The sequence below is a fragment of the Cynocephalus volans genome, chromosome 15 (genome assembly GCF_027409185.1).
Source record: "Cynocephalus volans isolate mCynVol1 chromosome 15, mCynVol1.pri, whole genome shotgun sequence".
Classification (NCBI taxonomy): Eukaryota; Metazoa; Chordata; class Mammalia; order Dermoptera; family Cynocephalidae; genus Cynocephalus; species Cynocephalus volans.
The window spans coordinates 66,050,568-66,077,558 of NC_084474.1; the positions used below are offsets into that span (position 1 = coordinate 66,050,568).

The 26,991-nt window shown below is 33.9% G+C and overlaps 1 protein-coding gene across 1 annotated transcript; it reads right to left on the minus strand.

Moving 5' to 3' along the window:
- Positions 1 to 252: 252 nt before the first annotated feature.
- Positions 253 to 25,553, minus strand: LOC134363704 (low-density lipoprotein receptor-related protein 12-like). Its single transcript, XM_063079269.1, is given in 8 exon segments — positions 253 to 814; positions 816 to 1,056; positions 1,059 to 1,128; positions 5,175 to 5,307; positions 6,955 to 8,059; positions 9,628 to 9,833; positions 17,710 to 17,845; positions 25,487 to 25,553. Coding segments are annotated over 8 exon segments (2,505 nt in total). The 3' UTR covers positions 253 to 267.
- Between the last annotated feature and the right edge of the window lie 1,438 nt (positions 25,554 to 26,991).

Genomic DNA, 26,991 nt, shown 5'->3' on the forward strand with positions numbered 1-26,991 from the left:
CAGTACCAGGATAAAAACAATTAGTAACAAATGAAAGAACATTATTGAACAATATGAATATATAATGCATTTTTAGCTGCTAAAATAGTAAACTCTAAGTTCATAGAGTTACAAGTTGTTTAATTTAACCATGCAGGCTAACCTATAATAAGAAATCATCCTGTATCTTTTTACTTTTTAAACTAAAACTAGTTTAATTGTAAAGTTACAAAAAAATGAATGGATATTGCTCCAACCTGTATACGATCTCCCTTATGTGATTCGTACCTAACAAAGTAACAAAGCCTCATCATCACTCGTTTCATTTTTCATTGTTGCTTCTAAGCAAGTGTGTGGTATCTGGGCAGTGTGGACAATTCCACAGCGTTCACAGGGGCCATCTCGATTACTTGGCCTTACTCCAGGGTTTGTTGCACTATATTGCTGTCTAAACCCTTGTCCTTGATCTGAGGCAAGATCAAGAAGAGGTCTGGAGCAGTCATTCACATCAAAGTCTGAAGCTCCGTCAGCAACTGGAATTAGCATTTCAACATCATCATCTTCTCTTCCGTTTACCCCATTATCAAGTTGTCTCAAAGGACTCTGGTTCTGATTTATGGAGCTTGATCACCCTAATGTAAAACATACCCAACGCAGCCCTTGAGTCACACGACTTAGCATGCTTGTAAGCTGGTGACTTGCTGGACTCACACTTGGGGGTTCCACACTTGTCACCTCCCTTCCATTATCCACATGACCACCTCGAGTAGTCTGAGTTGAGGAACTTCCACATGCTCCTATTGCTGCTTCTACTGCTGTTGTGGGAGGGATTTTGGGGCAAAGGAGCTGCAATGCCACCAGATGCTCCTGCCTCATCTCTTCTCTCATTTTCTGTGTCTGTATCATCAGCCTCCATGGAAAACAAACTTCTGTGAGTATGACTTCTTTCAGATTCTCTGCTGGTACTCTGACTAGGGACAACCTCATCTCCATCTGCTGAGACCAAAGCCAATGACCCCGAATGACGTGATCTTGCAAAATTCAAAATACAATGTCAAATGTTGCTGGATCTGCCTGCACAGGAAGTCTGATTGAGGTAAATCCAAGTTGAGATCGTACAGCTAGCATCAGATTTTCCAAAACAGAAGGCTTCAATAATGAGAAAAGAGATAACAGCAAGGTATTAAGATGGAAGAAACCCTTCTCTTAAGAATGTGTTGTGGCTAAAAATTCTAGTACTCGTTGTTATCAGGGTCTATGGAAGACATATTAAGTTATCTCACCTATACAGGTTCATCCCACTATAGAATTTAATCTATAACTTGAATCACTGCTCACCATGCTTAAGATTTTTTTGGGGGGGAGGGGCAACTGGTTGGTATGGAAATCCAAACCCTTGACCTCAGTGTTATCAGCACCATGATGTAACCAACTGACCTAACTAGCCAGACCTGTTTAAGATTTTCTTGATACTTCGTTTTATATAGGCAACTTTAAAGTAATATTTGATGTCAATTATGTTATTTTGTTTAAAAACCTCACACAGTAATCCAGTCCTAAAAGCATATCAAAGATAGAAAATAAAATTGTTTGATACTTCTACAACTAGGAAGGTAGAAAAATCTCCACCATAATTCACTAAGTGACTTTAGGAATATGAAAAGCAGGTCTTTATTTGGTTTTTTTTAAAAAAACATAGAACAAATTAGACTTGATTTATGATGGAGTTTGGATGTGTTGTCCCCTCCAAAACGCACATGGAAATTTGATCTCCAATGTGGCAGTGTTGGAAACTGATTGAGTCATGGGGGTGGATCCCCCCATGACTCAATCAGTGAATGGATTAATGAATGGATTAATGCTCTCTGTGGGGGAGAGGGAATTAATGAGTGAGTTCTCGCTCTATTAGCTCCCATGAGAGCTCGTTGCTTAAAAAGACCCTGGCACCTTCTCTCTCTCTCATTTCCTCTCTCTTGCTTCCTCTTGCCTTGTGATCTGCTTGTACCCGCCAGCTGCCTGCCAATTTCCGCCATGAGTAGAAGCAGCCTGAGGCTCATGCCAAACGCACCTGTCCCAGAATTATAAGCCAAATAAACCTCTTTTCTTTATAAATTACCCAGTCTCAGGTATTTCTGTTATAGCAACACAAAATGGACTAAAACAATTTATAAGGCTGAAACTTTCCAAAACGTGAAAATTGGTTCTCAAAGATTTGCTGAATGAATGGATACTAAAGATTTAATTATATTGTGACAAATAAAGAAATTAATATATTTGTAATACAGCACAGATAATAACAAAAACAAAAAAGCTAAAAAAATTTAGTTGTTTATAGCACTACACAATGGTATGCAGACATCTGGATTTATTCTCAACCTTTAAAGATTTTTTTTTTTTTGACCACTGGTTGGTAAGGGGATCTGAACCCTAAACATGTTTTACTTTCCACAGTTTAGTATTAAATATAAAATACCATCATTATTCTTTGAAAACTGGTTATTTTTAAGTAGTTCATATGGAAAATAACCTTAAAAATATATCTTTTTTCTAGATGAACTAGTCTACAGATTGTTTTTCAAAATGTATAGCATTTACATAAAGTAGTCTTTAAGCTCCATCTAGTAGTTCTAAAAAGAAGTATTCAAACTTGAAACAGCTTTTATCAACCTGGCATTTAGTGTATTTAAAATAGAGTATTTCCAAACAATGGTAGTTTCCCTCTGCTAAAACTCATGCCTCGTGCCTTTACTCTCACAGAAAAAAGAAGTGAATAGGAAATGGAAGATGTGAAGCTTATGTTTTCCATCTCTGGGACTGGTATTGCAATTATTTGTGGTTTCCATATAGGCCTTTCCACAGTGCTGGGAACATAATTCATGGAAAGCTAAGAAGCTATTATCATAGGAATATTTCATAGTCTAGCTTTAATAAAACATAGAGTGTCAATAAGAAATTTGGGTACCAGCACCCATGGATTTGTTATGCAAACAAGTAATATTTTTCACTGTTAAGAGGTATCTAAATTTAGAAAAACAATACAACAAAACAAAACAACTCATTCACATCCCTAATGAACTTCTCCATAGATTTGGTACTCAGCATTTAAGTTGTAAGGTTCTTTGTGAGCACTGTGTTATATCCAGCAATGAACAAAAGTCTCTTCAGATATCCATCCATGTTATACAGCTATCACCCTGCAAGGTCAATGATGCCTTCGGCATGCTTTAATGCCAACTTTAACGTTATAGTTTATCATAGTGAGGTGAAGCTCTCTACTTAGTTAAAAAGTCTGTTTAATTAAATGATTGCCAATCTAATATTAGATTCTCTGAGGAGACTTTAAGAATGTTTTGGAAATAATTTTTATATACTTCTACAGTTTACTCAGGGAGCATTTTTATTTTGAGTGAGATAGTAAATTACAAGATTATTTTTTCTTTTTAAAAACTCCTATGGAAATTTAATAATTTGTTACAGAAAGTTTCAAACTTGAGAGTTTACTCTCATTAATGAATAAAATCTAGCTTACTATTCATAAACACATTTTATTTTTAAACACTGTTGAAGTAGAATTCTCACACAACATTTAATTATAACCTTAGAGAACGGGGTAGTGTACAGAAAAGAATTTAAACTTACCCAAAGGCTTTGTCCTTGGTTTCTGGGGATATGATCTCTAAGCCCTTGGAATGTCATGACTGATAGAAATGTCTTTGTTTGGGGGCCTTGGGCCAGCCAGAGAGTAACTCTGTGATTTAGGATGGAAGCTCTAAGTCACACCAACAATGTGATGAAGGGTGGGGGCTTTGGGTCATGTAGTATCAGGCAGTCTCTGGAGGGGTTAGAGAATGAGATTAGCCATAAGTGTGATGGAGCCCCAATGAAAAGTGTGGACACAGACTAAGGTGAGCTTCCCTGGTTGGTAATATTTTGTGCATATTGTCACACAGCTGTGTAATGCTCTCCTCTCTCTATGTGGAAAGTACCACCAGAAGGTCTGTGTTTGAACCTGAACTCTGTCTGTGTATTTCTTCCCTTGGCTGATTTTAGTCTGTAACCTTTCCCTGTAATAAACCATAACCATGAGTAAACAGCTTTCAGTAAATTCTGTGAATCCTAGTGAATTATCAAACTGGAGGATGGTTGCAATTGGTGTAAGGAGTGAAGGCAGTCTTGTTTGGCCTGTGCTCCTTCTCACTTAGTGATTAGAGGTGGTGGGTAGCAGATGATGGAGCAGGTGAATGGAATTAGCTATGGTCTGAAAGCCTACTTAAAGAGAAACTTTCCCCATAACAGGGCCAACAATATAAAGAAGCTACAATTTAGGTTTTCCCTATTTTGCACACAAACTTCCAACCAATGGAACTTCTAAATTATTTACTTAGCAAATTACATCAGGAGAAATGTTTTAAAACTACAAACTCTCGCCAAAGATTTCCTAAAAGACCCAAGTAAAGTGACAGACTGTAGTCAGAAATGTCTTTTTACCAAAAAAGAAATGAATTAAATCACTGGAAAACAATATTTACAATTTTTCTTAATCCTAATAATGAAGAAAATTTTTATAAATGTTTCTTAAATGAACCTACAATTTAAATGTATAAACTCTTATGCCTGAAATGAACCTGAGCACACATTAAAGCACTGAAAAAAATATTTTTAAATTGCTGAGAAATTTAAAGAATTCAAAACCATTAATAAAGAATGAGTTACTATATAAAGAAAATGGTATATATTCTTAAATAATATAAAATCCAGCTTGAGTAAATTTTTCCTCATATGAGGTGGAAATGTTAATTTCATTTTGATTACTTTTACTTCTGCCTGGTTAATCTAGCTTAATATATTACTAGAATATTAATTTTAGCATTCATTCTTAAATCTTCTAAATGATCAGTTCAAGTAGAAAATAATTTGCCAAACTTGCTTTTGAATTTTAATGCACTGAATTATCCTAAACAGTTAAATGCTTAAGAATCTCACAACCAAATTGGAAGAATGAAAAATATATTCCTGTAATTTGTAGTATTTGTTAAAATATAATGAAAAAATATATAATTTCAAATCTTCCATATATTTAATCTTTGACCTGACTGGAAAAAGGCTGACAGTCAAGGGTCCTTGTCTTACCTTACGTACAGGCATAGATTTCATTTTAAGAGGTACTGAAATAGAAATCATAAATTACAATATACCTGATTAGGTGAACAAACAGGAAAATCTTCAACTGGTGGTATTAAACCCTGAGCGATCAATTGTCCATAAGAGGGAGGGGCTTCTCTTCTTAACAATTCTGCTTCCACTCTTGACAACTGTGTTTCAAAAGACCTTCAAGAACAGATGGGAACAAAAAATAGTTTAAAAAGGGCAAGGCAAAACAATAATTTTCAACTCGTAGTAATTAAAACAATCTGAATATGAGTATAGTTGATCATTTTTAAAGGTTAGTCATTCAACCAACATTTACTGAATATATGTAGGGATAACCCTACACTGGGAATACAAAGAAGCAGTCTGCCTGTCTTCATGGGGCTTTACACTAGTAGAACCCTAGATCACTAAGTTTTAATAAATTGGAAATCCCTTTAAAAGTTCAAAAAAGAAATAAAAATACTAGATTTTTAATGCCCAAAGAATATGCCATTGGGTGGGGGGCAGACTTTAGGTGACAATATTTGAAAATTCTCAGAAGATGCTTTATTCATTAAATCCAATGCACTTATTTTTCAGATAAGAAAGTGAAATGAATCACCAAAACTTTTTAGGATAGTTGGTGCTTGAACTCAGGACCTCTGACTCTTCATTGTGCTCTTTTGTTGCAATGTTTTAAGTTTTCTGGCCATTTTTACTTGCTAAAAGAAAAGATGCAGCAATTATTATACTGTGCATCTGTGTGCCATCTACTATCTTAGCTGTCTGGTAGGTAAAGTTCTTTGTTAAATGTACTATTTGTAACTAACCTGGGGGTGAAGGTCATTGTCTCCACAAGAGCCTTCTGGGGACCTGACATTAACTTCCCCCAGGTCCAAGTTATCCTGCAAGATGCCGAAAAATACTGTCTCTAAAAGTCGTTCTTTAATAGTTAACTGTTTCTCAATGAACTAAGAACTCTGAAGTGTGGCTCTTACTGAAGTCTACAGCATGACATTAGCCTTGTGCCGCAGTCTTATCTCCTATTAGTCCTTCATAAGTGTCTTCAAGATAAGTTGAACATGTGCTCACTCTAAGCACTGATGGGCATTCCTACTTCTATTTTCCTTTTTCTTTTTCTTTTTAACTACAACACCTTTTTCCTATCTACATTCTACTCATACATTTCATTGGCACCTCACCGATTAAAGCCTTTCCACATCCTCCCATTAGATAAGGTACTTTTGACTTTTATACCAGTTAGTTTTACAGTTCTTACAGAACTTATACTCCTGTCTTCTTACTCTATGAACCAATTCTTTCCTCATAACTGTAAACTGCTTGTGCTATTATTCACTTTTCTATTCACCTGTATAGTGCTTTGAGCACAGTTCTCAAATATCTGGAATTGTTTAATTAATATGAGGGCACTTCAAAAAGTTCATGGAAAGATTTGTATAATCTTTTTTTTTTGGAAGTATTATCTGTTAATTCTATTTTCCATAAACTTTTTGAAGTATCCTTGTATTTATAAAAACAGGGTAAAAAACTACAACTGAGAGTTGCAGCTTACAAAATTCTGATAAAAGAGATTAATCTGAGAACAGAAGCTGGTAAATTGGCCTTTCTCACTTCATTACTAAGCATTTATTAGTTTGTAAAGTGTTTAGCCTTTTGAGTCTTGGGCTTTTCACACTAATCTTATAAATCATAAACAATATTTATCCATTTATAAACTAATAAAATAAAAGTATATTGCTAATCATTAAAGTAGTTGTTTAAAATATTTGGGCCATATTTTTACTGTAGAGAGCAAAACCACTATCGTTTTGTTTTGATACTGACCTTCTTTCAAACATTCTCAGAGAATAAAGCTTACAAGTACATCCCAGTGCAATGACGAGTAACAAGCCACAAATAAGGCTCCCTGTGACAGCTGCAGTTATGACTCTGGTAGGCACAATTACTGGGCAGTTCTCCTCATCGCTCCCGTCACCACGGTCATCCTGCGAATCACATACCCAGCTTGCCAACACACAACGATTATTTTTACAATGAAAATTTCCTGGCTGGCAAAAAAAGCAGTTTTTTTCATCTGATCCATTTGAGCAATGATTCTGATAGTTGCAGCGATCAGAACGAGGATAACACACACCATTTCGGGAACATGGAAATTCTTCCTTTTGGCACATGGTACAATTGATTTCATCCCTTCCATTTGGCCAATGCCAATATCCATCACAACGCTGCTGCTCAGTATAACACCCCCAGTTACCTCCGCAGGGTATTTCCCATGGCAAACAGAAGCCATCTAGCTGGTAAGTAGCATTAAATCCCCTTGCAGCGTTCACTTTATCAGCACAAAAATGTACCCTTATCTGTCCAGAAGAAGAAACAACTGTAAGAGGAACATGACAATCAAAAGCAGTTGTTAACACATGCAAAAGCTTGTGTGGATTTTCCTCTAATCCATCATATATTTTGACATAGTCATCATAACCAGAATCATCATGTTTAAAGTCAGTGAAGCGCAAAATGACTTTACGATGATCACCAGTGTCTATTAACCAAGTGCAATTGCTTCCAGGAGGATAAAAGTCTGGATAATTGGGAGAATTGAAAGTACCATAAAAATATTTTAACCATTGCCCACAAGTTGGCACATCACAGTCTATCTCATCTAGGTTGAGGCACTCAATGTTCCCATCACATTTTAAGGATTCAGGGAGGCAAGCGTAAACTTTGGTGAAACGGGATAGACACTGGAACTGGATGTAAGTACAGGGCTGAAAAGCAGCAGCTGTTGGAGGATTCACTTCTTTGGCACAGATCTCTTCATCGGAACTATCTCCACATTCATCCATATTATTGCATTTCCAAGCTTCTGGTATACACTTTCCATTACCACAACGAAACTGATCACAAGCACAGTTTGGTTCCTCAGGTTTCCCTGGGAGGATGTGGGTAGGAGAGAGATGGAGAAGGAAGCAGAAAAAACATACTCCTCAAAAGATATATAACAGCAAGTGGTATTTTCATAATAAACGATTAGGCCCAAGTGATAGGGGTTAAAAAAATCTTATTTTAAAAAAGGGGTTAAGTTCTAATGACAAAGTAGTACTGGCACATCAATTACTCAATAATTCAGTTTATCGAATGCTGATTACTTGTTCCATAAAGATCTTTGTATTTTGATCTAAAGGGAGAAGGGACCAATTCTGTTTTTGCAGATAGCTAATTTACTGCAGAACATTTAATAAAATGGTGTAAGATACACAAGCCAATAAGACATATTGCCTAAGAATTTTAAATAACTTCCTTCATAAACACCATTAAAACAATGATAGACATTTTTTAATGAAGAAAAATTTATCCACAACAATCACCTGATCAAATAATTTTTTATATTGTTCTGTAGTTCTTATCTCTCTATATACATATGTATAATAAATATATATATACACACACACACAAATGCACACACTATTTTGCTATATACATGATAGTGTATTTTGCAAGCCCATTATTTAGACTCAAACTTTTGCCAAGACTGTCATAAGATCAACTTTATACTGTTTATAATGTTTCATGTAATCATAAAACAGTATTTCCAATTTATAATTTCTATTAACATGACTACAAAATACTGTATGAATCTGAGCTAAAGGTATAAATTTACTCATCAAAATAAAAGTAAGGGGAGAAAAAAATTGAGGTGCTTACAGAATTCTAATTACCTTTGTATACCATACTAAATATATAACAATAATAAGGTAGGGAAAGGCAACCAAATAACATTAGATTTCTGCAGTACCCAAATTGACAATTTTGGGCCAGTACTTACTTTTCACCAACAACTTATTTATCGGTAAATAGGTGACTTATTTGTCGGTGAATAGCTAAATAAATATTACAAAGACTATGTTTTTAAGAAAAAAGATAAAAAGTAGCATATGTTTGCTAAAGGAGACTATGTAATCTCAAAAGATGCAAAATAAGTTTTGGCAAAAAAATATACATAACTAATGCTCTGGATTATTCATTTCTGTATAATCTGGTCACCTTTTTTTGGATACAGTTTAAGAAAAGCAAAAGATGACTTTTCTTTTTCTGAGACTATGAACTATGAAGATGAAACTGGTTATATTTTATCTTTGAAGGTATAAAAATAATAATAATTCACATAAAATATATTCTATATAACTTTCAGGATATGGGTAAGCACTTGAAGGAAAAAACTACTTGCAAAATAAAAAAATGCATTTTAAAAATAAATGCATTCAAGATGTTTAAAAAGACGTTTATTTTTTTTTGAAATTAATCATTTTATTAGGATTATACAAAACATCCTTTGGAAACCCAGCCCCAGACTACCTGATTTTAGCATCTAATCCTTCATCTCAGCTGCCTTGAGGGCCTAGTCATAATTAATGGACATTGTTTCGAAATTAGCTTCAAAGTGACTGAGCAGTTAAAACCATAAAATTTGGTTCAATATTTTTCTTATTACTTAAAAACCCAGCTGAAAATATGCCAGTCTGAAACCCTTTCTAGAGATGCTGTCGTCCTAATGAAACCTGATCCAGACATGATCTTGTGAAGAGATATATGGAGGTGAAATTGTGGAACCACAAGCTCTGTAACTTTCAATATTCTTGTATGTTTCTATCATTAACCAGTCCAAACTGCATCTTCTGGACCCTTGAATATCAAAATCCTGAAAACTATACACACACAGAAAAGTTATGAAAGACTATTAATAAAGTAATTTTGGAAAAAAAATTCATAATAAGACAATGTAACTGAGGACATTATTAGAAGCCTCCATACATTCACTGGTTCTCCTGAATTTTCCAGGCCTATGACCTTATCATCAGCAAATAATAATACCGCTTCTGTGTTCCTAATACTTGTATCTCTTTTCCAGGTTCCAGAACCTTCACATTCCTTCTTCATAAGTAATACCAGATTCCAAAATAATGCTAAAAAAACAGGTGATAGTTGGCACCTTTTTCTTTTTCTTCTCCATGTGTGTTTATTTAGGAAAGACCACTTCAAATTCAAAATATCCTAAATTGTTCTGTGTTTGAACCAGAAAAACTACTTCATAATTTGATGAACTGAAATACACATAGAGAAAGTCAGCCTTCTCTTACATTAGACTAGTACATCTGCTTGCTTAATGAAAAGTTTGTAGCATATATTTTCAGGAGAACAAATAGCACAAAATCTGAATAAAATTAAAAAAAATTAAAAGTTAACAAACACAAAAACATTTTCAGTGAAAAGTCCCTAAGTTTGGGGATACTTTTTACGTAAATCACTTTAGATCTAAATATATTGTAGTTCATAAAATATGGGTATAATTAAAGGACAAAAAAAATCAAATGAATAAAAGCACATACAAAATTAGTAACTGCTTATGAAAAAAGAGAAACCAAAATATAATTTTCCTATATCTGAACAGGTCTCATCAAGAAGTGATCTGACTTTATCCTCTTGCCTCTGCCTTAAACTAAGTAATAATGAAATAGCTAAGGATTATTATACCAGGATATTTCCTCTTTAAATATTCTGTATAGGTGTAACAAAAGCTGATAAACAATTTGACTGTTTCCAGTTTTTCACTATCATGAATGATGATTTAAAGAATCCTTATACATGTATCTCTCTCTCTCATACACACGAGCAAGAATTTTTCTAGGACACAGTTTTCTAGAAGTAATATTCCTGTGTTATAAGATGATCCATTTTTAAATTTAACAGACACTGACATAAAATATTCATACTAATTTACAGTTCCACCAAGTATGTATCAAACTCCCCTATAACCCACACCTCTCGCAAAATGAGGTATTCTATGTTTAAAAAATGTATTGCCAATTAGGTGAACAAAAGATTTATCGTTGTTCTATTTTACACTTCCATATGTGCTGATACTGAAATATCTTTTCCTATGTTTATTGGCTACTTTTATTTATTTTCCTGTGAATTACCTTTTTATAGTCTTCATTCATTAATTCTTTTTCTTATTTACTTAAGAACTTTTTATATATTATAAACATGGACTTAGTTGGGGGAATGGCTGTTATGCAAGGCATGTGTACATCTACCCACACCCATATTCTCTCCAGCAGTTGGTGTGGTCGGTCTTTTTCATTTTAGTCATTGATAAGTGTGAAATGGGCTCTCTTATGTGGTTTTTAGTGCACTTCCCTTGAGACTAATTATGTTGAACATCTTTTCATATGCTTATGGGCCACTCATATCTTCTGCGAAGTGTCTATTCTTCTGCCCATTTTTTAAAAACTGGGTTGTCTTTTTGAGTTATAAAAATTATTTTTATATTCTGGATTCAGGCCCTTTATTAGATATGTATATTACTAGTCTTTTCTTCCAGTCTTTAAAGTTTGCCTTTTCATTTTCATAATGGAATCTTAATGTGAAGAAGTTTTTAATTTTTGTTTTGATGAAGTCTAATTTATTATTTTTCCCTTTATGTTTTAGCGCTTTTAGTGGATACCTGTGCCTACCCTAAGATCCCAAAGATAATTCAGCAATTTTTTTCTTATATTTTAGAGTTTTAGTTTTTACATCTATACCTAGGATTTATCTTGAATTAGTTTTTGTGTGTTCTCAAGTGGGGGTCAAGATCTTTCTTTGTCTTCTTACATTTATCTAGAATATAGAATATACTAATTTTTGTTCTACCACACAGTTAAAATACTATCTGATTACCCTGAACTTACGGAGGTTTGATTTTACTCTTTGTTAGATTGGGTTTGTTTAAACCCACTTAGTTTAAACGAAGGGCAAAGTAGAAACAGAAAACTGTACACTTCTTCTAGAAGAGGTCAGCCAGAGATAACCTCAGTAGTTGTGCATACAGATGTAAACTTGAGAAGTATGACAGTTACAGGGTTCCAATAACAATCCCAAGGTGTTTAGGAAGCCCCTCTAAGTCAGCAAGTTTCAAACTCCAAACTGTCTCCCCTGTGATGAATGGGATTCAAACTCCAAACACTGCCTCCTCTGTGGTGCTCAGTAGCTGAAATCCTTGCACAGCTTTTTCAGCCTTCCAGTTGTTCTTGGGGTCTCCTTTAAGCATGCATAGTTCATGAGTCAGCAAAGGATTTGAGAGGTTTGTGGCTCTCTCCTTTCCAGGATCTGCTTTTTCAGTTTCCAGTCACTCTAGTAGCCTCAACTCCATTCTGACACCTCAAGCTTTCAAGACCCTGACGATCTACTTGAGTTCCAGTCACTCCATGCTGCACGTACTGGCGAGAATCTTCAGGCAGCTGGCAGGAAATCAGCATTTTACACCCAGTGTGGTTCCTTCTCTCAAGAGTGGAATACCCTCCAGTTTCTGCCAGCATCTGATTACTCTCTAGAGCTTTGAAGTAGTTTTTAAAATTTTATCCAAAGTTAATAATTGTTTATGGGAGGGCCAGTTCCACTGAAGCAAGATAATCTCTCAATCTACTTTTAGTCCACTAAAATGTTTAAGATTCACAAATGCAGGGACCTTGTCTAGAACAAGAAATCATCAACAAATATCTGTTCATGTATATACCCTATTAGAATTGGTTTGCTAATATTTAGCATTTTTTAAATGCATTTATAAGTAGAATTAGTTTTCAGGATTTTTTTTTTTTTTTTAGTTTTCCATATAGTTTAAATTGTAAAAGCACTGCTAACATACCTGTGCCCTGTGCCTCTTCAGAATACAGAGTAGAGATTTCAATTTTTTCATGCTTTTTTTTTTGTTGTTGTTGTTTAATCAGCATTTCTTAAACTTTTCCCAGTCAGTTTTGATAATTAAAATTTTCTTAGAAATTATTATTTAATCTGGACAGTGAAATTTATTACTACAAAGCTGTACACAGTACTTTCATATAATTTAAAGATTTTTCATATCTATGGTCTTTAAATTTGCTTTGTTAGTAAAGTTCTGTTTTTTCCTTCCCAATTTCACACCACTAATTTCTATCTTGCATTATTGCAATGACTAGGGGTTCTGGCACAGAGTGGAAGGTGCATTCTTGTCTTCGTCTTTGGTGCTGGAATTAACTTTGACACTGTTTGTTTTTTAAAATTTTTTAACAGACATCTTTTATCAGGTTATGAAAATTCCTTTTCTGTTCATCTGGTTAAACTTGCCTATAAAACTATCTAAGTCTGGAGTTTTATTTTGAATGTTGATTCTATTTCTATAATGGCTATTGATTTCATCAGTTTTATAATTCTTCTTGAATCAATTTTGGTAATTTACATTTTCTACAAAATAATCCATTTCCTCTAATTGCATGAAAGAATTAACATAAAAGTAATATGCTATTATGACTTTTACAATCTTTATTATATCTACAATTATAAATAATTTTCACATTTTTATTTATTTGTATCTTTTCTTTTTTTTGTCTTGCCTTGTGTTTTGTCTATTTTCCGCACTTTTTTAGAAAGCCAATCTTTGTTTTATTGAATCTTATTATTTATTTTCCTGATCTTTTTTTCCTAACTTAAAATTTACCCTCTTATTCTTCTAAACTTGAGTTAAATGTTGAGCCTTATTTATTTTCCATCTTACTCATTTATAAATCCATGCATTAAAAGCTGCAGTATTCTCTAAGTACTTTTTCCATGTGTTCCAGCAATTTTAATACGTAATACTTTCACTATTTTTTTTTAATACCTACTCCCACTGCAATTTCTTCTTTAATGCAGGAGTTATTTGGGAATATGTTTCCAAATGTATAGGTTTTGTTATTTTTTTCCCTTTATTTTAATTGCATTGTGCTAAGAAAACACAATCTGAATGACATAGAGTCTTTAAAATGTATTAAAGAATTCCTTTGTGACTTAACAATTTTCTATAAATGTTCCACATATCTTAAAAGAATGTGTATTGCCTGTCGAAATAGATATAAACATTAAAGTTGTGTTAAAAATCTTCCACCCTAATTGTGAATTAGTCAAACTTGCTTGGTAACTCTCCACATTTTGCTTTGCATATATTTTAGGCTATGTTTTTAGGCACACAAAATTCACTACTATTGTATCTTCCTAGTAGATTATCCCATTTGTTACTAGTATTTTGTGCCTTAAACTCAAATATATCTGATGTTAATCCTCCTACACTAGCTTCTCTTGATTAGTATCTCTGAGGTTAATCTTTATCCGTCCTTTTTTAGAATTTCTGTATTAGTTTTGTTTTAGGTATGTTCTTATAAGCCCTCTATAGTGGGATTATACAAACCAACCAATAAACCCAATGGAATAATCTACCTTTTAACGGTTTGAGTCTATTTGTGTGTTTTTATAGCTTTCCTATTTGGGGAATTCACATTTTCCTCCTTTCCTTATTTTTTGAATTAATATATATATTTTTAAAGTTTCTTTTCTTCTATGAGATGCATCAGATGGTTATTTCTATTTTTTTTTTTAGTAGTTACCTTTAGATATTTTAATTCAAATACTAAAACACTTTTTTTTCTAATAAAGGCCAAGTGAGGGTATTGTATTTCTATTCTCTCAAGTTAGGTGGAAAAAATTTATGACTTTATTTTCACTAACCTCTAACTGAAATTTAGGATTTCTTTCATTTAAAACATTAACTACAAGCCATGGCAGTACTTACAGTACCTGCTACTCTGTCACTATTAGAAATCAGAGTTACTACTTCGAAATTACAGGAGTTATTAGAACAATCACTTGATCTTGTTACTGTATTAATAAATAAGCATATATTACTATATTATAAATATTTAAAAATATCTGATAGCTGTGCTTTAATATAATTGGCCTCCTTTGTAATGCTATGCATTTTATTTTATGAATTTACAAACATTATCCTGAAAGAGAATTCATTTTTCACCAGACTACCAAGTGTCCATGGCACAAAAAAGGATAAGAAAGAATCTCTTGCATAATACAACTTAAAATGTCTGGTGTAAATTTGTGTTCCAACTTGATTTTGTGGGCTGTCTTCTTAGTATTAAAGTTTTTCAAACATTCTGAAATTTTGGGTTGCAGGCTTATTTTGTGGAAGGTTTTTTGGTAACCTTTTTTACCTCTATGTTCCCCAACCTGGGTTTCCATTCCAGAAGCAGTCTTAAATAGTGGTTCAGAGTATTACAGATCCTCTCATAGAGTCAGTAGGTGGCACACTTATATATCTGTCAGAGTATGTCCTCTCACCTCTCTAAGCTCTCAGCCCCCATATAAGTTCAGGAAGTGGTTAGTGGAAGCTTTTTTTCAGCCTCTTTCCTGAACAAAATAGCCTGATCCTAGTCCTTGGATTCAAGCGAGGTGCTAGGATGCAATCCTATCTCCTATGGATAAGGTGGCCTTTGTTGATTTTGGTGGGTTCCAAAGGAGAGAAATGCCTTTATATCACCATCTTCAGCCAGTTTTACACAGAGAGCTCTTAGTGTCGTTTGTTTATTCTCTGTAATTTCAGTTTCCCTCTTCTATATAGATTTTTTAAAACCATGTTTCTAATTCTGTTTTACTAAGAATTTTAATTTTGTTTTAAATTCCAGAGTGAATCTGATTTTCTTTCTACCAAAATACTTTAAAGCATCTATTTATCCTAGATAATCATACCCTTTTTCTTCTGACCTATTAATATGGTAAACTAATTTAAAACTTCCTCATACTGACTCATTTGTATGTCTAAATGAGCTGCATTAGACTATGGCACATGATTCTTTTGAATCATCTATTTAAGATTTTACATAAATAATAACGTGAAACTCTTCTGTCTTTGTGTACATATATATGCATATCGTCTTTTTAAAGTTTTGGTGTTACCAGGATTATGACTTCAGTAAAGAACTATGATAGTTACTAAAATCACTTGATCTGTGCAAATCCAAATTCATTAACTTCTTCCAGAATTTAGAAAATCCCTCTTCGGATGTAGGGCTCACCTCTAATTTTATTCTGCATTTCAGTATTGTGCTTTGTCTCTGGTGTATCTAACTTTGTGAAATCTCAAGGATCCAACACATGATCTAAACCAGATGGTAGTATTCTATGTAATCTCTTCTGTGCTGGCAAGAATTTCCAAGTTTTACATAACTGAGCTGGTAAGCTGCAAGTTTAATTTTTAGGTTAAAAGATAAAAATCTCTATAAATTCTAGTTCTACGGTGAAAAAATCCAATATTTGGTAAAAATGTTACTTTGTAAACACATTTATACTTAGTCATATTACAAGTAACAGAAAATAGGCATATTGTTCAGATTCCATCACTGGTACTATAGCAGAAAGATAGCCTTAATGGTACATACTACTAATCAATCAGACAAGATAATCACACTTTTCAGAGGAGTGAAAACAGCTTTTATATGCACCAAGCTCCAGGGTTCCAGAAGATGTAACCTGGGGCAGAAGGGACTAAAAGGAAAATAAACTATGAGGGTACTTCAAAAATTTCATGGAAAAATAGAATTAAAATATAGTAAGAATCTTTCCATGAACCTTTTAAAGTACCCTCCTATATGACCCCTGTTTATGATTTCCACAGAAAAAAGGGAATGGATGACAGTTCTGTTTCTCAAGAGACTGGTTCTCTCATTGGTTAATAAATATAAAAATGAAAGACAGAAAACTATGAGAAAGTATGCTAAATTTACCAGGCTTTTTAAAAAAATGTAAAATGAAGGTATGAGTCTATGATCTGCAAAGTCTATCCAAATTCTAAAATTTCATAATTCCTACCCATAAAACTATTGCACATGAAAGGATGTCAAAGGTGCCTTTGTGCTGTAGCAGAACACCATCTCTATGATGTGAATGGCATTCTTATTTGTGTTTCTGTTCCAAGTGCAGTTCTTTCTTCAGGTACAAAGTTTTTTTTTTTTTTTTTTACCCTTTTAGGTAGATTTTTTCTCTAATAACCTTGATGTAATTTCCTTGAGCAAGCAATATCTAGTTCTACTCAGTATTTGCTCCTTAGTATCTTTTTCCCACACTGTTTTTCTCTGCAAATATTCAGTAAATATTTTTAAAATTAATCTTAACCTCCTTATTTATATCATATTTATTCTTAGAATCAAACTTATGGTTATTCTCCCTAGGAATGCCTTTCACTCTGTTTACTTAACAAATGTCCTTTTTGTTTCAAAGTCATAAAAAAAGAAAGATTTTTCTAGATAAAATATTTATCTATTAGTAGCTTCTTTCAAGTTTTATACATATATACGTACACACAGACATGCACCTACAATCATGTTTTAACTGATTTAGGTAGAAGACTCTACCTAGATCTCCAAGTGAATTGCTAAGTTTTGTTTATCCCACTGCAAAAGATTACTCTTGATCCTAATAAGCTATGTTGAAAATGTGTATTTTTCATTAAAAATTAGCTTAGAAGAATATAGATGGCTCACTGCAAATACATTACCACCATTAGAAAATATTCAAAACATAAGCTAGATGTGCCATTATTCTAAAATGATACAGCCATACTTTACTATATCTAAACAATCTTCCTTTTATATTACTGCATGTTAAGTAATGATATTTGGGAATTGAATTTATATTTTGTAATAAAATATTATATATAATAATAATACATAAAGGTATCAGAATTACCTTATAGTAATGATTTCCCCTGGGTGTGCCCTTATGAACCAGCTACAGTTGATTTTGTCAGGATATTCAGAAGGCCAGCCTGGGCTCGTGATTACACCACTTGGTGCTTGAATTTGTTCTGGAGTCTCTCCACAAGCTGGAAGATAGCCAAAGCAATCTTAGCTAATTATTATACTTTAAAACACACCATTAAGTAAATCAGTGTTTATTATTAAAAAAACCCAAAAAACTTTAAACATCAAATCATATACAATAAGATGTGGTATTATCAACCTTAAAAAGCATCTGTTATTCTAATGAGACATTTTAATTTCCTCCTTTTTAGACAAAGTACCTTATCCTAATTAAGTACATGTCTTAGGCCTGCAAGCAAGTTTCCAAATTGGACTAAATAACAACTCAAGAGTTAGGATCGCTAGCTTTAACCCTGGAGATCACTCCATCCAACCATCTTTTTTCAAAACTCATCTTTTAAATTTGATTTCTTTATTATAAACTACCCAAAATTCACTGGTACTAGGGGTACAATGACAGTTATCACAAGTGATGTGGCAATCTTTAGAAATAAATACTAATACTGAACTCTAAAAACATAGGAACTCAGAATATTTACATAATTGTTTGTCTTCCAAAAGGTAAGACTTGTATTATATCATAATAATTAACAAATTAATTAATATTCATACCTATCCAAAAGAGTTGTTGAGTGAATAAATGAATCAGTATGAGCAAAGTGCCTGGTACAACCTATGGCCTGAACGCCTATGTTTTTGAGTTCTGCTCTTAGTTTAAAAATCAGGTAACCTAATTTGTAGATAACCAAATATCCCCATTACAATTGGAATTTGGAAAAATTACTTTTTTTTTTTTTGGTAACAAAGGTCATCATCTATTCAATTTCGGTTAAGGATACTAGCAAGTATACTATATAATTTAAAGAACTTTATCCAAAATGATTAAAATAAAGCAAGTTGGGCTGTCCTAGCTCAGTTGGTTAGAATGTGTTGGTAATAACACCAAGGTTCAGGGTTCAATCCCTGCACTGGCCACTTGCCAAAAGAAAAAAAAAAAAAACACCCAAAAACCGAAAGAATAAAATAAAGCAAGCTATATTGCTTAAAGTCAGTCCTTTGTCTACATGATAGCCCACCCATTCCTTGAAGAAAACATGTAATCAATGCTCTAAAAGTATATTTTACTTAAAAAAAAAAAGTTTGTGCCTAAAATGGGTTTTTCCAGGAAATAGACTATATTGCCAAAGGAATCTTGTTTCAAGTCACTTTCAGAAGAATGGAGATTCATGGCACAGAACACACAGATATAATACATCAGAGGTTTGGCATTCATCCCATTGCCCAGGCACAGTCAAATCTTAAAAATTTTTTTGCTATTCCTGTTTCATTAAGAGTAAATTTCCTGACCAAAAAAAATTTTGATTTTAATGGTGTTTTATAAAAAGACTAAATTTATCCAAATGTAATTCTATTTTGAAAGCTCATTAATAAAAACGTGCCAGAGTTTTGCTTCCACTTTGCTCTGAGTTATCATCACAATAATTTAATAAGACATTATTCATTTATAAGACATTCTTTTTTATTATCTCTTACCAAATCATTCTGGAGTAGTACACTGAAGGAATTCTTAAGTTCATGAAGATACAAATAAACAGGCAAGAACAATCACTACACCCCTTACCCAAAATACAGAAAATTGTTCATTTTCATTAAAAGACTCATCTACATTAAAGAGAATAATACAATTTTGAGTTAAATTCCATTTAACTTAGAAGTATAATACGGACAAATAATTACTCAATTACTTATTAGTTGATTTAACAACAGTGAGATATGGCTGAAAACGAGGTAAAAGTAATTTATGACAAAGTAGAAATCTGCTAAGCTTTAATAAATGAATTGACTAATTATAGGGGAAAATTAGAAAGAATTTTATTAGGCTTTTGTTTTATTAGATTTTAAGAAAAAATTTCCAAATACATGAGAAACCCATAGGTGGTGCTCTTATACCAAAAACTAAAGTTATATTCTGGTATGATACTCAAAAATACATGCTGTAAATATTTTATTTTCACATAACTGCTCAAAGATAAAACATACCTCCCATAAATAAGCTATTTTAAGATTCAGTACTTAACATTTCTAATTCAACACATACTTTTATAACACTATTTTAAAATATTAAAGATTCCCCCAACCAAAAACTACAGTATCATAAAGTTTCTCCCTGAATTTGTTATAAATACACACATTGATGTAGTTTTGCACATTTACAATATGAATGAATTTTACATTTTGTTCCAGATCCAGCCAGTGGCTTTTTATCAACACATTTTTGCATATACAACATATTGGGCAAGTAGATAAATACACTCTAGCACAATCACAACTAATTCCCTTTTAATAGCTAAGGATAAATTCAAATGCCAAAAGAAACCATTAACAAATTTTTCCCCTCCCTTTGGGGTTAGAAGTTTGCCCATATGATGGGTCTTTAAAAAGTTCACAAAAAATGCGTATTTTGAAAAACCTATGTATGCATGGATTGCAACTTTTTTTTTTTTTTTTTGCACCAAAATAAACTCATACTAACTTGTTATAACATCTCTTAACAGGATCTCATTTTAGGCACTAAGAAGGACAAGACATCTTTGAAAAGAGCCCCTATTAGAGTAGCATGAATTGTGCTAAATCTGAAGCAAGAACAAACATTAAATTTATGGTGAAACTGGATGGACGAATGATGACATCACCGATGCTTTACAGAAAGCTTATGGGGACAAGGCTCCAAAGAAATCAGCAGTTTACAAGTGGATAACTCATTTTAAAAGGGACAAGACGATGTTCAAGATGAAGCCTGCAGAGGAAAATCCACATCAATTTGCAAGGAAAAAATTAGTATTGTTTGTGCCCTAACTGAAGAGGACCAACAAAAAACCAGAAACAATAGCTAACACCATAGACATCTCAACTGGTTCAGCTCACACAATTCTGACTGAAAAATTACAGTTGAGCAAAGTTTCTGCTCAATGGGAGCCAAAACTGTTGCGCCCATATTAGCTGCAGACAAGAGCAAAGCATTCAATGGAAATTTTAAACAAGTGGGATCAAGACCCTGAAGCATTTCTTTGAGGAACTGCAACAGGAGATGAAACGTGGCTTTACCAACAGAATCCTGAAGACAAAGCACAATCAAAGCAATAGCTATCGAGAGGCAGAAGTGGTCCAGTCAAAACAAAAGCAGAGTGATCAAGAGCAAAGGTCATGGCAGCAGTTTTTTGGGATGCTAAAGGCATTTTGCTTGTGGACTTTCTGGAGGGCCTGGAATGATAACATCTGATTATGAGTGGAGAAAGTTAACTGAAGCTTTAGCAGAAAAACTCCCGGGAAAGCTTCAGCAGGGAGTCCTTTTCTACCACATCAGTGCTCCTGTTCTTTCCTCTCATCAAACAAGGGCAATTTTGCCAGAGTTTTGATGGGAAATCATCAGGTATCCATCTTACAGTCCTGATTTGGCTCCTCCTGACTTCTTTTTGTTTCCTCATCTTAAAAATTCCTTAAAGGGCATCCATTTCTCTTTTAATAATGTAAAAAAAGACTGCATTGACATAATTAAATCCCCAAGACCTCAATTCTTTAGGGATAGACTAAATGGCTAGTACCATCACTTATGAAAGTATACTGAACTTGATGGAGCTTCCGTTGAGATATAAATTTTACATTTTTTAATTTTTATCTTTTAATTTCATTTTCCCATAGACTTTTTGAAGTGCCCTTGTATATAAAGGAAGATGTGAAATCAGAAGACCTGGATGCTGTCTGTTCTATCTGCCACTTACTGGCTTTGCCATAGTGTAAACTACTAAAACTTTTTGGGTCTTACTTTCCTCATATGTTAAAATAAGGAATTGCTATTTGTCATCTTTTTCGGGGGGATGCAGGGGCTGGCTGGCTGGTACAGGGACCTGAACCCTTGACCTTGGTGTTGTCAGCACCATGCTGTAAACAACTGAGCTAACTGCCCAGCCTAAGAGTTGCTATTTGAATTGAAGGAGTTGCCAAGGTTTATTTCAGCCCTCAGTCATGCACCTTTTCTCCTCATACTGTGATATATTTCTATTATTTCTGATAGCTCATCATGATGAGTCAATACACTTTTCATTTTCTTACTTTGTATTTTCTCTTTGACCCACTGAAGTCAGACTTCCAATTCCTACTTTATCTCCACAGAAACTATGCTAGCAGGCAAAGGCCATCACTGACTTCACTGCCAAATCCAATGGACCTTCAGTCCCCCATGACTAAAGCACTTGACACTGACTTTCTTTTCTACCCTGACTTTGCTGACATTACCTCTTCTGGTTCTCCTCCTAACTCTGACTGTTCTGTGCTAATTCTCTAGCACTAGATCCTCCTTCTTCAGCAAGCCCCTGATATGTTGGTGTTCGAGGTTCATTCCCAAGCCTCTGCTCTTCTCATTCTCAATGGACGATCTCATCCACTCCAACAATTTCAACGATGATTTATAGATTATGGGTTTAAAATCTCTAATGCAGAGACTGCATAGTCAAATGACCTCAAATTCAACATGATCAGAACTGTTTCTCAAATCCTTCTCTTTATCCTCTATTCTGAATATTGTCTTAGGCATCATTTGGCTGAAGGAACAGTTACTTAAGTTAAAAAGAAATTTACTTTAAGAATACCATAGGCATCCTACACTGTTGGTGGGACTGTAAAATGGTATAGCTATCATGAAAAATGGTATAGAGCTTCCTCAAACAACTTCAGACAGAACTGCCATATGACACAGCTATCCCACTGCTGGGTGTATAAAGGAATGGAAATCATCATGTCAAATGGGATATCTGCACTCCCACATTTATTGCAGCTCTATTTACCATAGTCAAGAGCTGGAATCATCCTAAATGCCGATCATTGGACAACTGGATAAGGAAAATGTGGTATATCTACACAATGGAATACAACTCTGCTTTAAAACAGAATGAAATACTGCCATTTGCAGCAAAATGGATGAACTTAGAGAAAATTATGTTAAGTGAAATAAGCCAAGCATAAAAAGAGAAATATCACATGTTCTCACTTATATGTGGGAGCTAATAAAAATACATAGATAAATAAACAAATAAACAGGAAAAAAAGACAACAATCACAATAATTATTTGAACTTGTTAAGAGAACAGATATGATGTTGATGGGGGTGGAAAAGGGGGAGAAGGAGGGGAGAAGTAAGAAATTGGTAAAGGGCCACGAAAATCAACTACATTGTATAATGATTAAAAATAAATAAATAAATAAATACCATAGGCAATCTCAAGGATTTTCAAGGACAGAAAAAAACTAAATCCAGGCTTCACAGCAGCTAAAACTGGATATTTCGAAGTCAGAAATTGAGTCTGCCTTTGCCACCTCTTAGGGAATCAATGTCTGTTTTATTTCCTACACATCTGCCCAAATCTTCCAACTGGCTTCCTCTGAGTCCTCTATTTTTAATCTCAGTGCCTTATATATGACTTCCCAATCACCATAACACTTCAGCTCTAGCACTTACCATCAACTGTAATTTCATTTTTAAAAATTTATTATATTTATACTACTGTTATCCGATTCATATTATACCTTTTTAAAAGCTTTGAGGTAGCTTATTATTTCAACCAATTTGATAAAACTTTAGTCTCCATTTTCTCACTTGAAAAAGAGGATTAAAACACTACCTAGCACATAAGGTGTTGCAAGGATTAAACACACTGCTTAGATTATAGTAAACTATCAATAAATAACATTGTACAACATGCCAAACCCGGTTGGTTTGCAGAAGTGCCTGGAATGCTGTCTTGAGGTGGCTACTAAGGGTGTTCAGACCAAGTGGGGGAAAAGGGCAGTGACTGTATTTTTCTTTTTTTTGGGGGGGGGGGGGTTGGCCAGTATAGGGATCTGGACTCTAGACCTTGGTGTTGTAACACTGCACTTCAACCATCTGAGCAAACCAGCCAGCTCCCACTGATTGTTTATTTAACATGTGCTGGGCACCATCATGCTGTAGAAAGATTGAGAAATTATGACATGGGTAAAAGCCAGGATAAGAATGGAGGTTGGGATACATATAAAACTTTACTTTAGGAAATAAATCTTCTGTTTTAAACCAAAAAGTTTATATGGTTTTGCTGGTTTGAACCTCATCTTTCCAGATTTTGACTATACTCCCAATTTATGATACATCAAACCCGACCTCCGATTACCTCCACTCATTCTATCCATGCCTTTTATATTGCTTATACATAATTATTTTAGCTATGATATGGTTAAGTCTTTAATAAGAACTAATTTATATGTAATTGGCAAATAGAGAAATCTTGTCAGTATAATGAAAACTCTTTAAGATTTTATTCCCAATATGCTAACAATTTGAAATAACTAGAGGTAGGAGTTTTCACAGTTTAAGAAAAAAATATATAGAAACCTCATAGAAATAGCATCCTTTATTACAAGAAGTGGTTGCTTTACTGGGTTAAAGAATTGCTTGGCTTTCTAATATATTTAGTTATCTTGGGAAGCTGCAAGTACAGATGGAGATGTGAAGACATCATTCCACTATGAAAGTAAAACAAACACCTTAATTAATGAAGAATATGTCTGGGCTGACCCATGGCTCACTTGGGAGAGTGTGGTGCTGACAACACTAAGTCAATGGTTAAGATCCCCTTACCGGTCATCTTTAAAAAAAAATAGAAATAAAAAATAAAAATAAAAAAGAAGAATATGTCTGAATTATGCTTTTAGTTTTGACTAAATTGTTCTCCTTTACAAGCAAATGCCTTTAAGAGGGAAGCTTGAACTCAAGCATGTATGGCTACAGAGTATGGACTGATTCTATATGCAAACATCAAGGATATTTGTGCTAGTACCTGCATTAATACTTTACCTGTTTGTGCAATACTTACAAAGTTATGCAGCTGTGAGTGATCTGTGTCAACACTGCTTTTTTTTCATAAGCCCTAGTGTTTTAATGTGGGATTTTGTAAAATGTAAAGTGTTTAGCAGAAATGACTATATTTTAATCTTTGTTCATTTTGCTTCCTTAATATAGCTCTTAATTATCAGTATCAACTTTTTGTCCTTGGAAAACAAATATCTACAAAAAACATCTATTTAATTTACTTTGGTCAGTATCTTTATATATAAACAAATATTGAAGTACTTTGGATGATGATGATAATAATATACGTTTCTACTTTTTTATAAATTTCCCAGAACTACAGAATAGAAATCCCCAAATAAAAAAGGTTCTAAATGTTCATTCAAAAGATAGCAACTTTCAATTTGGACAGCATTTTCTTTGTAGGAATAAATAGTGATTAGGTTACCTGACTAGCCCCCAAAAGCCTATTTAATTCATAGTGGAACTAGTGAACAGGACATCTGGAATGAAAAAAAAAAAAAAAAAAAGACAATGACATTATTACAATGCTACTGGTTAAGTTACACCAAAGATTAAACTAAATACTGTTTTTTATTCATCATGTAAGCTATCAATTAAGAAAGGGAGAATTAACTGAAGAATGAATAGGTAGAGATTCTCTGAGGGAGTTCTTAATATTTTGATATTAGATTCCTGGTTTAAAAATACAAAGATCTTGAGAGCATGCCTGGTGTCCTAGGCAGGAGCTGAGGGCAGCATCCCCTGCCAGGAAGCAGGCAAGGAGCATGCCGAAAACACCACTTCCATGTAGGTGGCCCATCACAGCCACTGTCACAGCCACAGACACTACAAACATGGCTTGATGCCACAGCAGTAGCCACAACCGCCATGCAGGCAGCTTGCCAGAGAGTTGACTGCAGTGACACAAGGAGAGTCACCAGCCCAGACCAGAAAAAGAAAAGGCCATCTTTCTTCTCAAAGCCCACTCCAAAGTAACAGAAGAAGCAACTGCTCTACCAGATAACCAGACATCAATGTAGAGATACTAGAAATATGAAAATCCAAGAAAATATGCCATCACCAAAAGAATAGAGCAATTCTCAGATAAGAGACCCACCTATACAGCAGGAACCCTTGAAAAGACTGAGAAGGAATTCTGAATAACAACCTTAAGGAAATGCACTGAGATACATGAAGACTCAGACAGCATAATGAAATGAAGAAAAATAAAATTCCAGGATATGAAGGAGAAAATTTACAATGAGATTAATACCTTAAAAATGTAACAGAACTAATGGAACTGAAAGATTCACTCAGTGAAATTAAAAATGCAACTGTGAGCTTACACAGCAAGCTAGAACGAGCAGACAAAATAATCTCTGATCTTGAAGATAAAGCCTTTTCAGAAAAACCCAGGTGGACCAAAAAAAAAAAAAAAAAAAAAAAGAAAAGGAAAAAACAATTTAAAAAATGAAGAAAATCTAAGAGCGCTAGTCGATAACATTAAGCACACAAACATTTGAATCATGGGTATTCCAGAAGGGGAGGAGAAAGGAAAAGGCATGGAAAACCTATTCAGTGAAATAAAACAGAAAACTTCCCAGGTATAGCAAGAGACATGGACATTCAGATCCAGGAGGCTCAAAGATCCCCAAACAGATTTAACCCAAAAAGATCCTCTCCAAGACACATTATAGTCAACCGGCAAAACTCAAAGACAGAGAATCTTAAAGATGCAAGGGAAAAGTGTCAAGTCACTTATAAGGGAGCCCCTAACAGACTAACAGCAGACTTTTCAACAGAAACTCTACAGGCCAGAAGAAAATGGGATATATTACAAATACTAAAAGAAAAAAACTGCCAGCCAAGAATATCACACCCAACAAGGCTATCCTTCAGAAACGAGGAAGAAATCGTATATTTCCCAGACAAACAAAAACTGTGAGAGTTCAACACCACACACCAGCCCTTCAAGAAATCCTCAAGGGAGTCCTGTATCAGGAATCCGAAAAACCATAATCACTCATCTTACTAGCAATAGTTCTGTTCAAACTCTGTTTTTTCATAATTCAGTCTTTGTAGGTGGTATGTTTCTAGTAATTCATTAATTTCATCTAGATCTACAATTACTCATAGTATTCTCTTATGACCCTTTTGATTTCTGTAATTTGGTTGTAATGACTGCTCTTTCATTTCTGATTTTAGTTATTTAAATCTTCTCTCCTTTTTCTTAGTCCATCTAAGTAAAGGTTTGTCAATTTTGTGGATCTTGTCAAAGTACCAATTTTTGGTTTCATTCATTCTCTATTTTTTTCTATTTCTTTTATC